Source organism: Trachinotus anak, unplaced genomic scaffold (genome assembly GCF_046630095.1).
Source record: "Trachinotus anak isolate AG129_WGS33_773 ecotype Australia unplaced genomic scaffold, CSIRO_AGI_Tana_v1 ptg000004l, whole genome shotgun sequence".
NCBI lineage: Eukaryota > Metazoa > Chordata > Actinopteri > Carangiformes > Carangidae > Trachinotus > Trachinotus anak.
In genome coordinates, this window is record NW_027273855.1 from 11,552,796 (window position 1) to 11,573,648 (window position 20,853).

The 20,853-nt window shown below is 40.0% G+C and overlaps 3 protein-coding genes across 8 annotated transcripts in view; 2 read left to right on the top strand and 1 right to left on the bottom strand.

Annotated features, from left to right (window-relative positions):
- The first annotated feature begins 688 nt into the window (after positions 1-688).
- Positions 689-5,152, top strand: masp2 (MBL associated serine protease 2). 2 transcript variants are annotated; one of them, XM_071475898.1, is made up of 6 exons: positions 689-797; positions 871-1,093; positions 1,173-1,350; positions 2,031-2,162; positions 3,423-3,628; positions 3,842-5,152. In XM_071475898.1, the coding sequence occupies exons 1-6, from the start codon at positions 790-792 to the stop codon at positions 4,013-4,015; spliced, it is 921 nt and encodes a 306-aa protein (XP_071331999.1). In that variant the 5' UTR covers positions 689-789; the 3' UTR covers positions 4,016-5,152. The 2 variants fall into 2 exon arrangements, with proteins under 2 accessions (XP_071331999.1, XP_071332000.1); XM_071475899.1 differs by having other exon boundaries at positions 3,423-3,619.
- Positions 5,153-5,581: 429 nt separating this feature from the next.
- dffa (DNA fragmentation factor, alpha polypeptide) lies at positions 5,582-12,711 on the bottom strand. The gene is made up of 6 exons (XM_071475897.1): positions 12,489-12,711; positions 11,062-11,220; positions 10,794-10,948; positions 10,364-10,568; positions 9,272-9,399; positions 5,582-8,558 (listed from the first exon to the last, which is right to left on the bottom strand). The coding sequence occupies exons 1-6, from the start codon at positions 12,580-12,582 to the stop codon at positions 8,334-8,336; spliced, it is 966 nt and encodes a 321-aa protein (XP_071331998.1). The 5' UTR covers positions 12,583-12,711; the 3' UTR covers positions 5,582-8,333.
- A 496-nt stretch (positions 12,712-13,207) lies between these two features.
- pex14 (peroxisomal biogenesis factor 14) overlaps positions 13,208-20,853 on the top strand; it is a 46,087-nt gene continuing 38,441 nt past the window's right edge. For 4 of the 5 annotated variants that reach the window (XM_071475893.1, XM_071475891.1, XM_071475894.1 and 1 more), the window contains exons 1-3: positions 13,208-13,286; positions 14,263-14,357; positions 15,540-15,590. In XM_071475893.1, the coding sequence (XP_071331994.1) occupies positions 13,223-13,286; positions 14,263-14,357; positions 15,540-15,590 (210 nt within the window). In that variant the 5' untranslated portion in view covers positions 13,208-13,222. Of the gene's footprint in view, positions 13,287-14,262; positions 14,358-15,539; positions 15,591-20,853 lie in introns of those variants that run through there. The other variant, XM_071475896.1, reaches the window with a different exon arrangement.

Genomic DNA, 20,853 nt, shown 5'->3' on the forward strand with positions numbered 1-20,853 from the left:
CAATACAGTCTGACCTGAAAGCAGTTGGCAGAGACAAAGACACATACATGTGAAATAAATAAATAAAAACAATCAATCAAAAGAAGCAATCTGGTTTTATTCACTGGGAATCGGTTGCTGATATACCACTGACTGTTTTCCTCCCTGATACAGTAATTAGGTGCAAACAAAAGGTCTGGGCTGGTAAATGTTGTGGGTGTTGTGTGTTTATTTTCGTGGGGCTTTTATTTACCAGCCTCACAGCTCAGCGACCATGAGAGCAGGATCTGAAATAATTAAAATAATTAAAGGGTCTGGTCTGATCAGCATCACTGTCTAAACACTTTTCATAGGGCACTGAAGGGTGAGACAAGGTGACAGGTGATCTTCATTTTTATGAACATATCTTAATTTTTATGCTCAAATTTCTTCAAGTTAAAGATTAAGACTGAGATTCTTTTTTTTTTTTTTTTAATTAATTTGATGATTTGGACAACCAAGAGATGTGCTTTCAGGCTTCCTTCATGTCTTTTGTTGAATACAATGAATTCTAGGAACAGATTTTGAGGTGATAAAACAGTAAGACAAAGACTTTAAGCGTAAGAATGAATATAAATGACTCTGACATTCATTAGTCTGATAGATCTGTGTGACTGAGGGAGGTGGGGAATGATGACAAACTGATCATGTGCCTGTCTCACTTTGTTTGCCTAAATGTCGGCCAGTCAGGACAGCCGGGTTCATTTACCCTTAGATCAGTGAGTGAACCATTCCAAAACACACAACATATTTTGGGACTGTGAAGCCAGCATGACCAGGTGAGTGTCACTTAGCATTTATTTGTGCAAAATAATCCTTTAAACTGCTGCCATCACACCTAATTTTGCCCAGTGGCTGCTGTGTATTTGTCCTGTTTTCCCTCCTCCATGTCTCGCTGAGTGTGGAAATGACAGGGTTATATGGCAGCTTCACCTCCCCAAACTTCCCCCAGCCATACCCCGACAACCAGCACATAGTGTGGAACATCAGTGTCTCAGACGGCCACAGGGTCAAACTCTACTTCACCCACTTCAGTGTGGAGCCCTCCTACCAGTGTGAATATGACTACATCCGGGTAAATACTGGAGAAACCCCCAACTCTTATTACCTGCATTGGAGTCTGTACTAAAAGGCCTTTGACCTTGTCAAACCAGGTTTTGGCAGAGGGAAATGAAACGTTGCGGTTCTGCGGTGAGGAAGAGAAGAACTATGAAAGCACCCCCAGGAACACCGTCATCTTGTCAGCCGGGAACCTCATGTCAGTGGTCTTTAGAAGTGACTACTCTAACGAGGGCCGATTCACCGGCTTCCAAGCATTTTACACCTCAGAAGGTGATGCAGAATAGTGACATTTGTTGCCAGAAGGCAGGTACGTTTTTGGCGGCTGCAATTACACAGAGTGTGATGGAGTTTCTAGAGAAATAATTATAGGTTTATATCATCACAAGTATATACAGTAATGTTTTAAAATATTCAGTCAGATTTAGAAACAAAGAAGAAAGGCTATACGCAAATTATATACACTATAATAATAACAAAACAATAACACACAACAGGGATAAAGTGCAACATAGGGCAGAAACTTGTATATTTTGCTTGAATCTATATATTCTCTTAGATCATTTTCATTATAGACCCCCTTTTTTAATCCTCCACTGACTGTTAGTATTCTGACGCTGAAGCAAACTAAAAAAAAGGCCTATTTGCAATTTCTGTTTTCATGCAATTAATACTTTTCCAATTTAATTTTGTGTTTTAATTGGATTTAACAATCACACTTTGGAGGCTGCTGCAGCACCTTTCTTTCTTTCAACATCTGGTCATCACTTAGTTTCAGCCAGTTGATGGCACATTTCTGTGTGAGCCAGTGTTAAAGAAGATCTAGATTCATTTAGAGGTTCGGCTTAGCTTGTGAAAGCCAGTGCAAACCACAAATTTAAGTATGTTCATGAAGGGAAAAATACATATTTATTGTGTCATGTTTAACTCTTTAACCTCTCTATCTCTCACAGATATCAATGAATGTCTGTCCAAGATGGACGGGGAGAGAGTGTGTGATCATTTTTGCCACAATTACATTGGCGGATATTACTGCTCATGCAGACAAGGATACCTTCTACATGACAACAAAAGATCCTGCACAGGTAAGAGCCACGCAGACCACAGCTGAAGAGACATGCTCCTCTGAGCTTAATCAAAGCCAGTCAAAAGCCGTGTAGAGAGGTGCAGTGTTGAGAGCTCGGCACACACCGTACTCATCTCTGTAAATACAGCGTGCGGTGTAGTGTGAATACAGTGTTCAGCTCCTTACTACCAGACACAGTCCAGCAGATGCTGATGGCAATAAAACAAAGCAGTGTCCATGACTCGGCACTGACCTCTGTTTGAGGCATTTGGCCACAACATAGTATTTGTTGATGATATAACTATGATAATGGCCTAATCTTTCAGTTGGCACTGTTTGTAGATGTGGTATTAAGGTTTTAATAAAAACAATCAACATACAAAATGTTGCTAATTTCAGACTTTGTGAAAAGGGTGGATGGAAATGAGATCACAGTGCGGTGTTGTAAACTTGTAGCTACGCCTAATTATTGTAAGAAAAAGCCATTTGTATTTCAAAGTGATCTCAATATTTCACACTAGTGCAGAACAAATCTTCAAAAAACAATTTCCTGACATTTCACACCGGGCACGCAGTTGATAGTGTCCTAGATTGGATTTCACTCCATCATAGCTTGGCCTGTGCTGACTAATTTCAGACTGAAAAGGCACACTGATGCATAAAGTAGTTGATCTTTGCCAGCTGGTGTAAAGCAAGGTTAATTACTGTCGATTCCTAAGGGAAAAGCAACTTCAAAATGACATTAAAAATTGATACCTGTGTGCAGCGCTAATAGTGTACTGACACTAGGTAATTTATCACAATTACCGGTTGATGTGCCTTAAATTATTATTCTTTGCCAGAGGAAAAAGGGTGACAAAACAAATCACACAATGAATAGGCAAAAAATGATTATCTGCCTACAGATTGTACTAATTATATGAATTACAGCAACTCAGCCTCTTTGCAGTACTCATTTGTTTTTGTCTGTAACAACATCTGCACCCTCGCCAGGGCAATAATGCAAACCTAAATGAATCCCATCATTTATGTTGCCAGGGAATATCTCAATTGGCATGAAAAAAAGAAAAAAAATTCTTCAAATTAAACAATACTTCCATAGCCACGACATTCTAACTCATAAAGTAGTTGCAGGTATATCCTAACACTTGTTCATCATTTTTTAAAAATAACAATAAACAAGATTTGAACAGAGAGGACTGGACTAAAAGTTTAAAATGTGCCCTGGAGTGACCACATTTAAATAGCATTTCAGTGAGTGTGTGAGTCCTCCTCACAGTGCCATGCCACAGCCAGGTGTTGACCTCGCCATCGGGGGTTCTGACCAGTCCGGGCTACCCAAACCCCTACCCACCCATGAGTCAGTGTAATCACACTATATCTCTGCCGGAGGGCTACAGAGTTATCCTGGACTTCCTGGAACCTTTTGATGTAGAGGGACACCCAGACGCCCCCTGTCCGTACGATATGTTAAAGGTTAGTCATGTGAGTTGAACACAGACACACACACACACAAGAGAGAGATGATGAATAAGCAATGTATTCCTCCTCATGCTTGTGGAGGCAGTTTATCACTTACTTGTCCTCCTCGGGTGATGTACTGTTTGGCCATGCAGCCTCTTGCATATTCAAGTTTGGCTGGACATCAATCTGTCAGACATTTAACGAATCGACATCCCCGTTTCTTACTTTTTCTAGATAACAACAGCAGGACAAGAGTATGGACCCTTCTGTGGATCATCCGCACCAGCCCGCGTTGACACAGGAAGTTACCAAGTGCATGTTAGATTCAAATCTGACACAAGTGGGAAAAACAAGGGATGGAAGATCAAGTACACCAGTACTAAGGCTGAATCTTTCATTGTAACTTAAGACTGACATAAACATTGTGTGTGTAGTTATACGCTACCTGATAATTTTACGTGACTTTTATGTTGGGACAATTAATGTTTGTGATAAAGCTCTGGTATTGTGTTTAACCACAGCAGAGACATTAACTTAATGAATCCTTGTCATGTTATTGTGACAATTGTGCTACAAAGACACAATGCAAACAGTCATTTTTCCTTTGTTCTAGCTGAAGACAGAGGCACATTTTAATGGCAGAAATAATAAATGAATTCAGTTTAAAGTATTCTGGACGTGAGTCAGTCTCATCTAAGAAGCTGTGAATGCTAGTCGTTTAACCTTCATACATTATGCAGTTTGTTCTCAGCAATCCCAGATCTACTCCTCTATCACGACGGTCGTTATTGGGTTCTTCAGTCCCATGAAATTGCCTCTCATTTGACACTTTAGCATTCACTCACTAACGTTTCCTCCATCTGTGTCCCACAAGTGGGGCCAAAGAGCATGATGTGAGAAAGAATTGCTCTTGTGTTGATTTATTTTTTACAGTTTCTGTCACTCAACTGTGTGATTTTTTTTTCACATTGTCCTTTGGAAATACAGTAGGCCAATGCAAATTTTCTGTTATCGTAAGACTTTTTTTTTTAAACCATCAGTATGTTCACTTTGATTGAACCGTTATGTTGCTACATACTGTGTGGTTTGAAGGCCACCACAAACTTAGCATAGCAAGGTACGTACTGACCCATATATCCCCTTGGCATTTGCAACCCAACAGAATCCCTGGGTCTTCGGTGGACATGTGCTCTCTGAAAGTCATCTGTCCACGTGGGATAAGGCTTGTTTCCAGCATGAAATGCCCAGACAGTCCTCAGGGCAATTGGGTGCTTACAGAGCAAAAAGTGAGCAGTGCTCACTCATAATCTGATCCACCAAGACGGTGTGACACATGATAGCATAATCAACTGCTCCCGCACCACACTCACTTCTAACTGTTCAGCCTAGTTGGAGCCAATTCCACAGGAATTACGCACACCATGAAACCCATTAACCAACTGTTGGAAAATATCGCACAGCAGCATGCAGCCAACAGGCTTAGGGCTAATACGCTCTTCACTATTTTACTGACAACCCTGCATCTCGGGCATTTACTGTAGTGTGTGTAAAGACAGACATATAAAGAACTATTGAGTACTTTCACTGTCACAAATAAAAAGCCTCTAGCTTTGAGCCCAAAACTAATGTTGTGTGTCACTACACGATGCTCAGCTTTTGAATGAGTCTTCAGAGGAAGGAGAGTCAAGAATACAGAATTATAAATGCTCCTTTTTATGCACTTGGATACTGTGTGACTTTATATATATATATAGATTTTATTTGACATGGACATCACAATTACGAATGACGAACCAGATGCATTACCTAAGTGTGTCAGCATACATGCTAATTCTCAACACTTGTCCACGGGAGGTTTATGTGAGCTTCATCTGAAATACATAAAATCAACACAACAGGTTTCCACCACATTTACACTCAAAATAAACACATGTAATGTTTAAGTTGGAAAAAATGTAGGACAACAGCACTGTCAAAGGTTTGAGGGCTTGTTTATTTCAGAAAATCCCTCCTTCCACCATTCAACATGTCTATAAAAGGTATCTTAAATCACATACTGTACAGTCATTTACAACGCCCCTTTGTAACAATTGTCATACGTGTTAAAATACAAAATTTGACTGTTGTAGAACTCACAAAGTACAGTTCTTACAGGCTTATAAAACAGCAGGTTTCTTTTTAATGAAACTGCCTTACATGCTGAGGCTCAACCTTTTTGTTTTCCATGGAAACTGTACTAAGTATATAGGAGATGCATATGAATCCTCCACTTTTCTCCGGTTGTAATTCTAAAGTAGCAGCCGGTAATGACATCTCAATCTCACCACAACACAAAAAGATGAGCCTTACGCAAATTCAAATCCACCATCATTTTGTGTTCATTGTTCAAGAGACAGATGATGAGATGACAGGCGTGACAATGGCTATCTTCACCATAACCTATGAGTCACGCGGACCTGCACATGTTGTACACACGATCACATATCACACAGCCACTAGACTGATACATAACTTCCACAATGGTATATAATTGATAGTCTTAAAGAGCACTCATCCAGAAATATTGGTTCTACGTAATTCAAAGATGAAGCTTTGTCATTCTTACCCATAATACCAGCCATAATGTGCTCAGTGAGGCTTGCGTGTAATGTGACACACATCTTATCTTGAGTAACTCTATTGTTGGAATGATTAATTAGCCTGTGTGATCCATTCAAATTAGCTTTTACACAAATAGATTTGGCCGATTTGCATGTATCTCAGTGAAAGCGTTAGTCAGTATGATCCTGCCCACGGTTTCTGTCTGCCGTCCACATCCTTCTAATGTAGTGCTATGCAAGTTACTATGGTATTGAGTCTTGTGTGGAGAATTCATGTGCTCATCATTTTATGGTCTTTCAACTATTCATTCTCCCATGTGCAGATTCCGCTAATGGTTACAGGTCAGTGAATGATGACATTTCACACCATGTAGCACACACATGAAGGCTGCGGCACAAAGTGGAAAGGAAAATGCCACATTTAGGGGAGTTCTCAAACATGCCAGGATTTGTTATCTGAAGTTCAAAATTGCTGAACATTACGATTCTACTAGTAGACTTAAAAACTTATTGGAGAAAAAGGTAGAGCTGTAGTGGGAACATAACATTTGCCTCCTTTTGCAGTGGTCACCGGGGAAGAAAACAAGCAGGAGCAAGTTATAAGACACAGGATGTGAACTGTGAACTGATTGAAATAAGAGCGCACCTCTACTTTAAACATCCCAAAAGATCCCCTGTATTCAATATGTAAATGTCATTTCAGTGATGGCACATGTAACTTATTTCCAACACACACAAAATATTTCGTTGCTGGAGATCGACAGGGTTTCTCTGGGTAGTTAAAGGCTAAATTTCTGACCTGTGTTTAGCTCAAAAAAAAAAAAAAAAAAAAATTCAGTCTTAACTGGCAGTGTTTAAGGAGGAACAGAATGAAAACAGTAACAATTTATATCAAACATGACAGCAATAGTTCCACCTGAGGGGAAGTACGCTTTCTTGCTGAGAGTTAGATGAGAAGATCTGGTTAAGCAAAACCGACATAACATTTTCATTTGTGATCTTGAGAGGTGCTCGTAGGTGGATTGTGTTACCTTCAGACAGAACCAGTCAAGCTTTTTTCCTAGTTTCCACTTTTTATGCTAAGCCTAAGCGGCTGCCTGCTCCCTCCAGCTTCATGTTGAACAGACAGTCATCGGAGTGGTGATCATCTTCTCTTCCAACACTTGGGACACACTGCCTACATTGTGTGTGCGTGACAGCTACCTCGCTCAACTGCTGCGGCTCACGTGCTTGTGTGTGTCCACACCTCCAGCCCCATCTTTCTTCATTGAGTTTGCCATGAATAGTGGTCATCACTAATCGAATGTTTGATTACTTTACTTATAAACCTCATTAACCCTCATTCAGAGAAAGACAGAGAGAGAGAGAGAGAGAGTGAGAGAGAGAGAGGGAGAGAGAGAGAGGGAGAGAGAGAGAGAGAATAACAAATAACAAATATAATATTTATATTTCTTTCATGTCTGTGTCATATTCAGATACAGCATACACAATGTAACTATAGTGTAAGATGTCAGTTTTATGTGCTGCTGGTATGATGTCAATATGACTAATATGACAAAAGGTGCCTTTCTATTTTTGCTGGGAACTGCGCGTCACACGTGAAAAACAAGCAAGACGCCAAAACTCTAGAAGATGCGCCGCACCTGCAAGGCTTGAGCTCTAACCTGTTAACATGGGCACTGACATGAAAACCGAGATGTTCTGTGACCGTCATGCACATATAACACAGACCGTTTGTCTACTCTCAGCAAGAAAAATAAGCACACTTCCCCAACTTGTCAAACTATTGCTTTAAGTTTTCACATGTATATGTTTATATCTGTGTATGTGTATTTTCACAGCATGGCACGCAATCAAAATTAGGAGCCAATAGTAAGTCGAGGCCAGGATAATGTCAATATGTCTTTGATAAACATGAGTTGTGCAAATCACTCTGCCTCCTCTTGAGGCAAAAGCATTTAAGTGGTTTGCAAGTTTTACAAAAATGATGCAAACATCAACATCATTATCATTCGTGGATTCCAGCATTATGGATATAATCAGTAACACAGGGTAAATCCCATTCTACTGACCCTGAGGCAGGTAGTGTGAGTTCTTATCAGTCTCTGCTCAGGTGAAGAATTGGCCTAGTTGCTGCCTTGGGCTGGTGTTTGATTGCTCTCCTCCACACTCTTTTCACTGGACTGCTGGCTGCTGTTCAGCTGTGCGTTGTTCCTGATGGACTGCACAGTCTGAGCCTGCTGTAGACGTCTGGCCAGCTCAGCTTCGCAGGCCTGCAGCAGTGTGGACGTCCTTGTTGTGTCCCAGCCCAGCACCTGCTCCATAGCTTCAACCCCTTTGGTCACCACCATCTAAAGACACATGGAAGAGCCCTCATTTCAAACACTGGAAATGTGAACAAATGAGACTTTATGCTGCTTTATCATTTCTGGACACACATGTACAAACTAATGCAATCCAATCAGATAGCCCTGTAATCTAATCCTATCTTTTGTGAAATTTATAATGTCAAGTTTTTGTTGACAATGTGTCAATTAGGAGTTGATCTGAGGCTGAAGTAAATACCCCCTGGATTATATAACAGGACTAATAAAATATGGACGTGTTGTGTCAGAACTTGCAGTTTTAGGTCATTGCATAATCATTTTTACAGCTGCTTATTAGACTGGATAGGGTGTGTTACAGCATAAGCCTTGTGTCAAATGGAATAATATAGGAATATGATGAAGTAGCTTTACATTTTTGGGACATATAAATGCACCTTGGTTTGTCAAGGCTATCTAAATATTTTGTATAAGCTTTTTCAGAAGTTCTAATAAATACTGGATTTGCAATTATACACAGTAATTCAATTCAATTCAATTCAATTTTATTTGTATAGCGCCAAATCATAATATACATTATCTCAAGGCACTTTACAGGGTAAGGTCAAGACCTTACTTTGTTACAGAAAAAAACCCAACAGTACCCACAACGAGCAAGCACTTGGCTAAAATGTCTAAAAGTCCAATTTTGGTTATCTTTATCTGCAGAGGTTTTGAAGAAGACTGGATGAGTGGAGTACCTGCAGATCTTCAGTGGAGAGCCTGGTCTCTGGGCTTGTTTTGCCTTTCAAGACCATCAGTGTCCTGGACATGAATCCAGATGCAGAGTCCACTTCTGTGACATCCAACATATCCATGTCTCCAGACCCTGACACATTGAAACAGGTTCTGTCTCAGGATCATTTGTTGTATAAAAAGGTATAATTCTAGTAAATCTTTCAAGAGGTGGGATTGCTCAGCAGGGACAACAGTTCCACCTAGTGACCAAAATGCACAAGCACACCTCTTCCCTTATGAGCCACCTACTGTAAATACTATATGCCAGCAGAGGGAATAGACTGATAACTGATTTATATTTATAATTGATAAACAACATGTTCAAACTAATATCTACAGCTGATTTCTCCACATGTATTTTTCCATGTTTCAAGGAGAATTCTTTCTGCTTAATTCATTTTAGTGTGACTAAACGTATATGCTTTGTCACTCTGCACATTCAAAAGCTTAAGGTTGTATATGAACATGGATGTGATAAAATATTGATTTACTGAATACAAATTGTGCTCTTAGTTATTAAATAACAATATTTATCAAGAATTATTTTCAGAATTTATGACTCCAAAGAATTTCTTATTGCGCCAGTCCTGCAAGCTGATCAAGGTTTTGTGGCAGACACTTGTCTAAAGAACAAGCAGTTTATGGGTCATTACATTGGCATTATATTGATTTTTATTTATTTTTTGGATGTTGTACTTATGCTTACTGATGACAGCTATTCATTTGACTTTTTTTTAGGACAGAGGAAGATATACAAGCACCTCTGGCAAAGTGACCATATCTTTAAAAATTACTGCTGAATCTCTGTGACAGAATATTGCTGTTAGACACTCTATAAAGTTTCTGCAGTTTATTTGACCTGACTGAAATAGAAAAACTTAAATAACTTCTAACCAATGAGTGGCAACTTATCATATAGTTTATATTGTGTCAGAAAACAGAATAAACTGTGAAATCTCTTTAGAGTGTAAAAATGAAATGTCCTAGATCTTTATTTAGGATAACCATTTCCAAATTGTAAAAATGGAAACCACCACAAAATGACACAGCCATACCTCCCTGGCTGGGCTGACTTGGCATTTCCTGCTGTCTGTCCTCTGTCTCCACAGCTTTGAGGTAGAGTTGGAGCAGCTCCTTGGACTGCCTCTCTTCCTCTCTTCGGTCCAAAACCCTCTGCAGTGTCTCCTGGAGCTGCTCAGCCCTCTTCTCTTGGAAGCCCAGAGCAGAGGCTAGTTCGGGGCATGGGGCATCTACTAAGGTCTGCAACAGCAGGTGACACAAATTATACTTATAGCAATAATAAAAAAGTAATAGCAACTACAAATAATGGAGCAAAAGAGGGAAAGAATTAACAGGTGTCTTTCCATCTGTTGACAATAGGAAAACTATAGAATATCATTAGCCCTATCTTTTAAATGGACAAATATTAAAAAGCTGATGGTGACAGCAGATGCTGTTGGTGAGATAGAGGAATAATGTTGGTACCTGTAAGTCTGCCTCAGACATGAGGATGATGCTGGTAAGGTCCTGTTTTAGCTGCTGAGCCAGGTCCCACCAGGGTGCCACAGCACTGGAAGTGTCCACAACATCAGCCTCCAGCATCACAGACTCCCTGGCCATCCAGGCTGTGCCACCATCAACTACAATGAAAAGTAAGTGAGTAACACAACACAAGCCTGGACATTTCACTGTTAAAATAATAAGATTTACTCTGGACAGTGGCCAAATCTGCGACAGAAGTAAACCTGCTTACGTCTGCGAACTGGAGACCATGACTCTTTCTCATGCAACAGCATGAACTTTGTGTTTGAGGGTAAACATAAAAAGTAGGCCTCATCCTGTACTATCGTCCCATCATCCTCTAGGACTACTGTGACCTGGTCACCGGGGCTCAATCCAAGGAATTCACACCCTGTAGAAAGAAAAGAGAAATGACAGACTTTACAGATCTTGTGAATATCCTTTCTTATGAATGCCAAAATAACCATATTTCACAGCAAAATAATCAAGACAGCCAGTTCCAAGTTTGCAAATAAGCTAAATATCTTAGACACTAATAACTCACACATCACCTGATCGTCAGCAAATACCAATGACTTCTGCACTTCAAACAAGTTAATGTCCATTTAAGCTCTCACCTGTGTATTATGTATACTTTATGTCCCTAATAAATCCATATTTTACTTCATGTTGTGTCTTGTAGATTTGTGTGTGTCCCACACTGAATCTTTTGTGTAATCAGGGTTATTTTTGAATTCACATGTAAAGCCTCACAGAGAGCATAACCACAGAATACAAATTAAACCTCTAGTGAAATCATGGCTCCAACTAAACAACTACTTTGGTTGCTTTAACCACCACCAAATTTAACAGGGCGATTTCGCCTGCATTACCTTTGTATTTTTCCATAATCGCGTTACTTATATGCTGTCTGAACCTGCATTAAAGGGAAGGTGCATTATTCACCAATGCCTGTAACAACATGTTGATTGCAATTTATAACTTTATAATGAGATCAAACATATAAATTTGATAATTAAATGGAGGTCTTACAAATAACACGGGGCACTTTGTGACCAGTGACCAATGCTTTAGCAAGATCAAAAGTCTATATTTCCTAGATGTGGATGGTTTGACAAAAATGATAACACAAATTTGTAGTCATGGTCCTCGAAGGCCACCACTTCTGTGACCTAAAACACAAGCTGTATTTACACCTCTGATGGGCAGACGCCTTGAAGAGTGCAGTGATCTGGGCAACGCCTGCTGACTAGTATTCTAGGAATGAGCAGGACAGGGGGCAGGTCTTGTCTGATTTTTCATGTTTGAACACGATGAAAGTGTTGCTGCACAGCTCGTTTCGATCAGGAGCGATAAATTAGACTAAGCTTAAAGTGTGGAGCAAAACCACACTGGCGGTCGTTACAGTGGCTGCCAACAGTGCTGAAGATCACTCTGTCTAGATAATGACAATTGTTTCAGTTTCAAAATAAAGCCTACAGCCGTTTTAGCAGGACACACACCAATGCTACTTGAGATCACTGCTAAATGCAACAACCGAAAAATACGACTCCGTGAGCCTGGATTTCACTCTATGGTCAGCTTCCTCTGACTTTTATCCTCAAGAATTATACAGTCATTCAGACACGTTTACAAGTTATAGCCACTCTGACTACTCACCCTTTATCTTCAGTTCATCCAGGGAAGGAACAACCAAGCCGTATGATTTCTGTCGTGTGAAATTGCACACCTTACACGGTTTCCTATCCATCATTCTAGGCTTTAACCAATTCTCTTGTTTCTTTTATCTTGACACTGACAAATACCGACAGCAGCTCCCGACCACTATTTCGGCTCAGGCTCATTCGAACGCGGAACCGCCGCTTTGGCGCTACGGACTCTGGGATATGTAGTTTTGTATGTTAGAACCCTAAGATATGAGAAAGCGGCAAAGGGACAACAAAAAGGCACAACTTGCAATAACGCTTGACAGTTTGTGTTTCCAAATAACTGTTAAGATAGCTAGCTAGTTAGTGCGAACTATCTAGTTCCAACTGAAGATCACGTGGAAGAATTTTAAGATGCAATAAAATCTCACTTGGAAAGGGCCTGTCAACTCAGAGATATGTTCTCACAAGCTTTTATGGACTCTAATAGCTAATTTTACTACTTTTAATGTGTCGCTTGGTGGTGACTTTGAAAATGAATGTTTCATTAATAACTTATTACATCTAATTGAGATATCTCAGACTACCGGGCAAGGCTGTCAAATCAGAATCAGAATCAGAATCAGTTTTATTGCCAAGTATGTTTCCACATACAAGGAATTTTTTTTCTGGTGATTGGTGCAATTGGAGGTTCTTGACAGGACAAAGTGCTCGAAGGCCCCAGGATTTCAGGGCCTCCTGACTGTTATGAGACTCAGAGGCCTGAGTTCTTTTCAGTGGTTAAAGAATTACTCCGCTCCTTTACTTGAAAGTACCAGCATGACAGTGTAAAACTTTACATTTCAAGTAAAAGTCCTGTGTTCCAATTCTGCGTAAGAGGTTTTCTCAGCTAAATATACTTAGAGTTTTAAAAGTAAATGTACTCCCTCTGCAGAATGACCCCTGTGGCCGATATGTTATAAAAACGAAATAACTAGATAATAATAATCAGCATTATGATAATAAAATTGTTAAAACTGCATCATCAGTCTGTAAGCAGCATCGTATCTGGTCAAGATGCAACTAGTTTTTTCACACAGGTTAGTCCAGTTGTCTCCAGCCTAGCAGTCAGGGCCATCCAAAGGGTGACCAGATGAGTCATCAGATGATAAATGGGAAAGGAAAGAAGAAAAAACTAAATTTTGATATACAAACTACATTTTTTTTCTGCGTATTAATTAAAATTCATGGTTCATTCATGATCTTTGTGAAAAAGTGTAAAACCTCTTTGATCCTCAATTAATCATATGAGAAGTTAAGAGGGAACAACTTTTTTTTTTCTTATCTCAAGCAAGGCATTGTGTTTTATAAAATTTATATTTGTGTTTTTATGTAAGCTTTTCATATGAAAAGTAAGCTGTCCGTTAAATGTGATGGACTAAAAACTACAACATTTAAGTATAAAGTAGCATAACATTGAGATATTCAAGTATAGTTTCCAAGGCAGGTTTTTCTGTTGTTTTGATTAATACATCTGTGTATGGAGCACAGTATTATCTCAAACAAGAAGCATCTTAACCCCGTTATCCTAAATTATTAACAGCATAATTAATCAATATAGTTTCAGCAATTCCGTTTATTCTTGTGTTAAGTTTTTCCTTTATCATTATTATTATTCAGACTTTTATCAGTTCAGCTGAAGTTGTGCGTCGCAAGGGGCTCCAGGTCAAATCTAATCTGAGCTTTTCATGTGAACTGTGCTGTGTTTTGTGTAGTTAATAAGTAGTGACATTTTGTGTACCCTTCAGGAGAAGCAATCGAGCGTGGTTCACTCGAGCAGCCTCTCAAACAAACGAGGGATAGGAAGATGGCATCCACTGAGCAACCTGATCCACCAACACAGGTCTTCATATATGCAACTAAAACATTTGCTTCTTGGTGTCCAGATGCGACAGTGAACTCTTACAATGTGTTTACATTTCGTGACCCCCGAGTGCCATCATTTTCGTTAGTTACCTTTATAACCACTCAGTTAGCCAAGGTTAGCATGCTTGCTAGGTAGCATGCTAGCTAGCTTCTGTAACGTTTCAAAAGTTGCCTCTCAGACATGTTTGTGTTGACAAGTCGACACGAAGGGACGGGCTGACGTTCTTGTGCTTTACCATATGTTGACAAAACTCATGTGGCCTGTGTACCTGGTCGTCTAGATATATACCCTGACCGAGTATGCGTCCTTCCACTTGCCCATGTAGCCTTGTGTCTGTCTTATTATGTGCAGTTAATGATATGATGTGAAAAGGTCACTGTTAGCCGGTTAAGCCTTGTGGTTTGTACTCAGCTCTTTGCTAACACTGTGTCGGTTTAAGATGCTGACAACCGTTGTTCATTTCGAGAAAAACAAATGTTAAAGAAAGTTGTGACTCATACACATTGCCAGGTGCAGCTCTGTACTTGGCTGCTTCATTTACAATGTATAATTTCATCAAGTATATATATATGTGTATATATATATATATATATATATACACTTTTGCAAAGTTTAGAACTGACGCATTCAAAGGCAGGGGTTATGTTGACTAAACCCAATTAATCGATTACTCCATGAGCAACAGATATGTGCCCCGAAAATATCTAGATGTATCATGCATTCAGTTCATGTCTCACTGTTAATACTCATTATGAGGCAGACGGTCAGACAAATGTAATGCAAATAGCTTATTTTACTTTATTCATGCGGTTTACATAATTAGAGTTTTGGTGCATTCAGCTAATTATCAAGGATTTTCCAGTGAAAGTCAAGTGACAGATGATACTGTCTGCTAGACTGTCAAGTACTTAGGCGTTTGAGGATTTCAAGTGATTGATGTTAGAAATGTGTCATGTTCAAACTAACTGCAAGATAAAGATACACAATCTTTATCTTGCACTTAGTCTTTAGTTAATTTCAGTAGCATTAAGACTCTGGGATAGATAGATATGCTCACTGTAAATGTCATTCCTATCCTAAACATGCTGTGTTACACCTGCAATACCCCATGTCCTCCAGTAGATAGCACTCTAATACAATATTTGTTTATCTCATTAGCCTGGCCTTCCACCTGGAGATAGTGCAACAGCTCCCCCAAGAGAAGCACTGGTAAGTATTCAGTATTTAAAACAAATTACTTGACTGAAGGCAATGTGGATTAAAATTACAAAAGAATTTAAGTTTCCAATTTGATGTAAATGCATATTAGGTAGAGAGAAAGAGAAAATTTTAATTTAATCTAAAATGGTAAAGTAAACAGTGTTTTCTTTATTTTACTGATCAGTGTCATTACTTCAGTTGTGCTTACCAGCAAAATCAGCAACATATTTTTTTTGGAAAGAATTGTACATACTTTTGGCAGTTGATGACACATAGTTGAGGAACATTGTGCTTTTTTTATATCTTGTGACTTTAAGAATATTTGTTTTCATCTTTTCATCAACAAACCACTTTTCCTTGGCTAATCAGATGATATTACACATTCCCCAGTGAGATCAAGTGTTAAAGGCTTCCAATTAGCAGCCAGTCATTTAGCACCACACTGATGTCCGCAAGTCCATAATGAGAGTGTATTTCATGTTCCTTGTCTTTGGAGTAAAAAGCATGTAGAAAGTTCTATTTTAGCAGTGACAATGGTTCCACATTTGCTTTAATCATGTTTATTATAAAACGTTCACCACATAAGTTTGTTGTTCATAGTTTAGTCAATTGTTTTTCATCAACAATACAATTGGATCCAGGAACTTTTTGAATTGGGTTCCTAGTAGTCTATTTGAATAGCATTTAAGAAAAATGGCCCTGAAATATTAGCAAATACTTGATATTAATACTAGCAAAGCTGATAAGATTTAATAAGAATAAACTTAAGTTGCTTTTCAAAAATCTGCAAAGAAAAGTGTTTATAAGATGTGCTTGGCCCAAGTGATGACAACAATTATAACCAGGAGTGCCTTATTGCTAAGTGGGATGGAATACATCACAGGTACATTCACTGTCCTTGTATGGACACAGCATCCAGGTTAGAGGAGTGCTGTGTTGTTCAGTCTACATGTCTCAATGTCATTCACCACCATTCACTCTTCATCCTCCCCCCATCATCCCTTCATGCCAAGGCTAATTTAATCCTGGGGTTATTGATTGTGGGAGCATTCTCCCAGGCTTTCTTTCAATTTACTTCAATTTCATCATCCCAGTGCGCTTCAAGACTGCCTCCTCAAAAAGGGAAGAAATTCTTGTTATGAGGGTCCTGATTCAAGACTGGTTGACAAGCCCCCCCCCCCCCCCCCCCCCCCCCCCCCCCACACACACACCACCATACCACCACCACCACCCTCACTTCCAACCCCTTTTCTCCTTTCTCTTTTTGATGAGCTGCTCTTTCCCAGTTAAGTGGATTATTACAGTAGGGATAATTCTTGTCACATGGCATTATTTGGATGAGGTGAATAATTGAAATTTGTGTCTGAAAGGATTTTATCTGGATGAGAGGAAAGGGAGTGCTGGCAGGGTTGGGAGGGCAGAGAGAGAGAGAGGGAGAGAGCACACACACACACGTTTGTATAACATTTATGTGCACATGTGTGTATCAGGCTAGGGACACCAGTCATGTTAACAGGTTCTGACTCACCTCGCCCAGATCAGCAGGCCCTGGCACACTGCATTGCGTGGGCTCTCCTCTGTGGCAAGAGGGCCCAGCTCTGGGGCCAGTGCCACAGCCTCTGCCACTGACCAGGCCAGAGGTGCAGGTCTGGACCTGCAGTGACTGTAGACAGGAAAAATGTATGGGAGAGACTGTGTGAGTGTGTGTTCTGTGGCTGGCTGGTATACCAGTCACTGCCAGCCGCTGCTGTTGCCTCTGGCGCTGCTCTTTGCTCGCCTTCACCCTAGCTTGCCTCTCCATCTATAACCCCCTCCCCCTTCCACCTTCCACTGATCACTGCCATGGCCATTACCCCTGCCAGTCTCTTGTCAGTGTCTCCCTAGTCTTTGTGTTGTCTCCCTGCAGTGTTACCCTGTGCTCACCTCTAGTCTCCCCAGTTGGTCCAGTTGTCCATGTTGGTTTCAAATAACACATTAGAGCAATAATTGTATGTGAACTGAGTCCCTTTCATCACATAAGAAAACAGAGGCAGATCTGCATTATAGTTTCAAGTAATTACATTTTATGAACTTATTTGACCATTCTGAATGAAATGAAAAATGTATACCTGTTTGGCCATCATATCCAGCTTACTAATGATTTTAGTTAAATACAAAATAAATTACATGAAAGAATTATCAGTTAATCTGCCTATTATTTTCTTCATTAATAAATGAATTCTTTTTTCTATAAAATGTCAAATTATAATGAAAAGTGGCCTCTGTAATTTACCAAGTCAAGCTGTGTAATATCAGATTTTTATTCTTGTCTTGTGCTCTAAGAGCTACACAAGAATCAGAATAACTTATCACTGTGTGTCCAGTTCGTCCCTGATTTTTATTTGTGAAGGTCAGCACATAAAAAGGCTAACCATTGCCAATCCATGAGAAACTTTTAGTTTTGATGTCCCTGTATTAAGGCTCATGTCGGTGTATTGTATTGTCCCCTCACCAAATAGGATTCTTAGTCTTTTGGGTATCCCTGGTAATATTAAGCCTGTCCTTTAGTCTCCATACACTGAAAAATCACAGGCTCAGATTGTAAAAGCATGCATTTGGCATGCAAGCGTGTGGGTCATGTGTGCAGGGGGTGTATCTGTACCATCGCACACCTCTGTGTGTGTATATGGGCATACGTAGTGTAAACGGAGTGTGTGTATGTGTTTAGGTTTGGGGGGTTTAATACAGCAGAGGGAGGGTGGTAATGGGAGGGGAAAAAGAATTGTAAGAAGAACATCCCCGGTCTCACAGCAACTTCAAAAGCTCCCCTTCCCCAGGATATTAAGCGACTGTGATGAAAAATTTAGCAAGCGTTAAATAAGCTGCTTTGAAGTGATCTGTTTTGGCTCTGCAGTCTCCGAATTTCCGTAGCCCCTCTGCAATAGCCATCATACAACGGGGGATGGAGGGGGGGCCGTATGTTAAGTGCAGGAGTTGTGGGGGACCTGGCTGGTTGGCAGAGGACGTGCCAGCAGTAATTGGTCCAGCCAGTGACATGAAGGCACTACTGCTGCTACTGTCCCCTTTTGTCTTTCTCTGGCTCTTTTTCTCCTCATTTCACCTCTCCCTCCCTGGCGGCTCTTCTGCTGAGCCCTGTGAGTTGCAGGCAGACAGATGTTGCTCATATGTTAGTTCTGAAAAGAGATTTTTTTTCTTCACTTAGTGGGTGTAACACAGCAGTGATACCAGGACGTCAGAGGTTACCCTCGGGTCTTGACTTATTTGAGTTTTTTTTTTTTTCCTTAATGACTTTCCCCATGTGTTTGTGCAAATATATATCCTGATCTGTCCTCTGTGTGTGTGTGTGTGTGTGTGTGTGTGTGTGTGTGTGTGTTTCTTCAGTGGATTATATAACTTTCCCAAAAAAAAACCTGAAGTACAATACATATTAAGTGATTTGAATCTTTTTAGGTTTACACTGTCATAAAGCAAAAATAACAAGTAGTTAATCTCATATTTGATAATTCATATTTCAATTCATTTCACATTCAACACTTTTAAAACCATTACTTTAATTTTTGAGGACTCCAGGTTTCAACACGCTCCAAATTAATTATTGGGGCAGAATAAGAAATGGGAGCCAGTAATGAGTCTGGTATGGTAACTCCATTCTGTCAAGAAACTAGGCTACCATTTAGTTAGTCAAGGGAACCTTCTCTGAGATTTTCCTTTTTTCCTCTTTGCTCATTACTTTAATTGTAATTGTAATCCTTTATTGGAGCTGTCTGCAGTAAAGGAGAGTTATGGTCCGAGTGGGGGCGCGAGCCATAGAGATATTTCATGATTATTGGAGAAGACGGTCACTAGGTGGCAGCCACTAGTTCGGCCTCGCTGTAATTACTGGGTGGGAAGTGATGGTGAGTAACTGTGTGTGTGTGTGTGTGTGTGTGTGTGTGTGTGCGTGCATGCATGCAAGGGTGTGTGAAGACAGATTTCTCAGATTCTATCACACTCCTTGAAAGAGAAAAGTCCAATAAATCTGATCACCTGCCATCTCACAGTCAATAGATTCTGTATCCTGTCATGTTGACTGTAAACATGCTACATGCTTTGCAGAAGCATAGAACAAAAGGCGTATGTGGGCATCATCTGTCTTCATACTTTTGTGGTTAATTTCAAATAACTCATTTTGAATGTTATCTGAAAACTGTGTCTCACAGTGGGAACCATTGCAGAGTGCTGTAAGATATGAAGATGACATGGCATCACTTGTATTTTCTTTCATATTTCCACAGATCTTCATGTGAAACATTTGCACACCACAGTTTGTTTCAGTGGTCGAGGTGGAGTTTTCTCTTTGAAATGGCATATAAGCTCAATTCTCTTTTTCTCATCGCACCGTTCATTGTGTATCATGGGCTGTTTGTTTCGGTGGTTAATGATACAGGAAGAGCCCTCCATTTTATTGTTGCTGTGTTGCACTTTTTCCTCTCCTCGCCCAACCCGGCAGCCAGCCTCCTTAGAGGACTCTGTATGAATTCTCACTGTCATGTCCAAGGACGAGTGGCGCAGGGTCAGCTAATTGCTTTTATGATTATGATTTCACGTCAGATTTATTGTGCATGCTCGGAGCACATCTTCCAGGTCCTGCAGACGTTGCTGGCTTGGATGGGGAAAATGAGTTTACAGCTTCTGGCTGTGACTTCTTGTTTAAGTGCAGGTCACACTTTTTGACTCATTAGAGTTGAACACAGGGGGTGAATCACACAGGCTTTTCCTGTAAAAGCTTCTGTTTTCTGTGTCAGTAACTGTACTTGTTTTTCTCACATTTGGCCACAAAAGAGCATTTCTTTACTTTGTCTTCAACATGTGCTAAAGTTTGGAGGTCATGAGTGAGGAATGACACAGACAAGGATTTTTGGTTTTTCTGTCGTTTGAACTTTTTTATGAGCCATAAATCTCTCATCTTCGTTTCTGTTCACAGATGAAATCATTTCATTTATTCCCCTCATAGTATGCCAGAATTATCAGTTGACTTCTTTTTGATGTTGCTGACTTTTTCCTCTGACGGTTCCACCCACCACTTTGAAAATGATGAGCACAGATGAGTCCAACCCATTTTATAAATTTCATTTATTTTGTGGTTTCTGCCTCATCTGCTGAGCTGGACCCAATCTGCATTGCCAACCCAGACAATAGCATTTTTTATCTTGGTTTGGTGAAGGCGTTAAAAACCCTTTTAATTTGCTGTTAAGTTCATGGTAAATGAAGAAGAAGCTGTTGTCACTATATG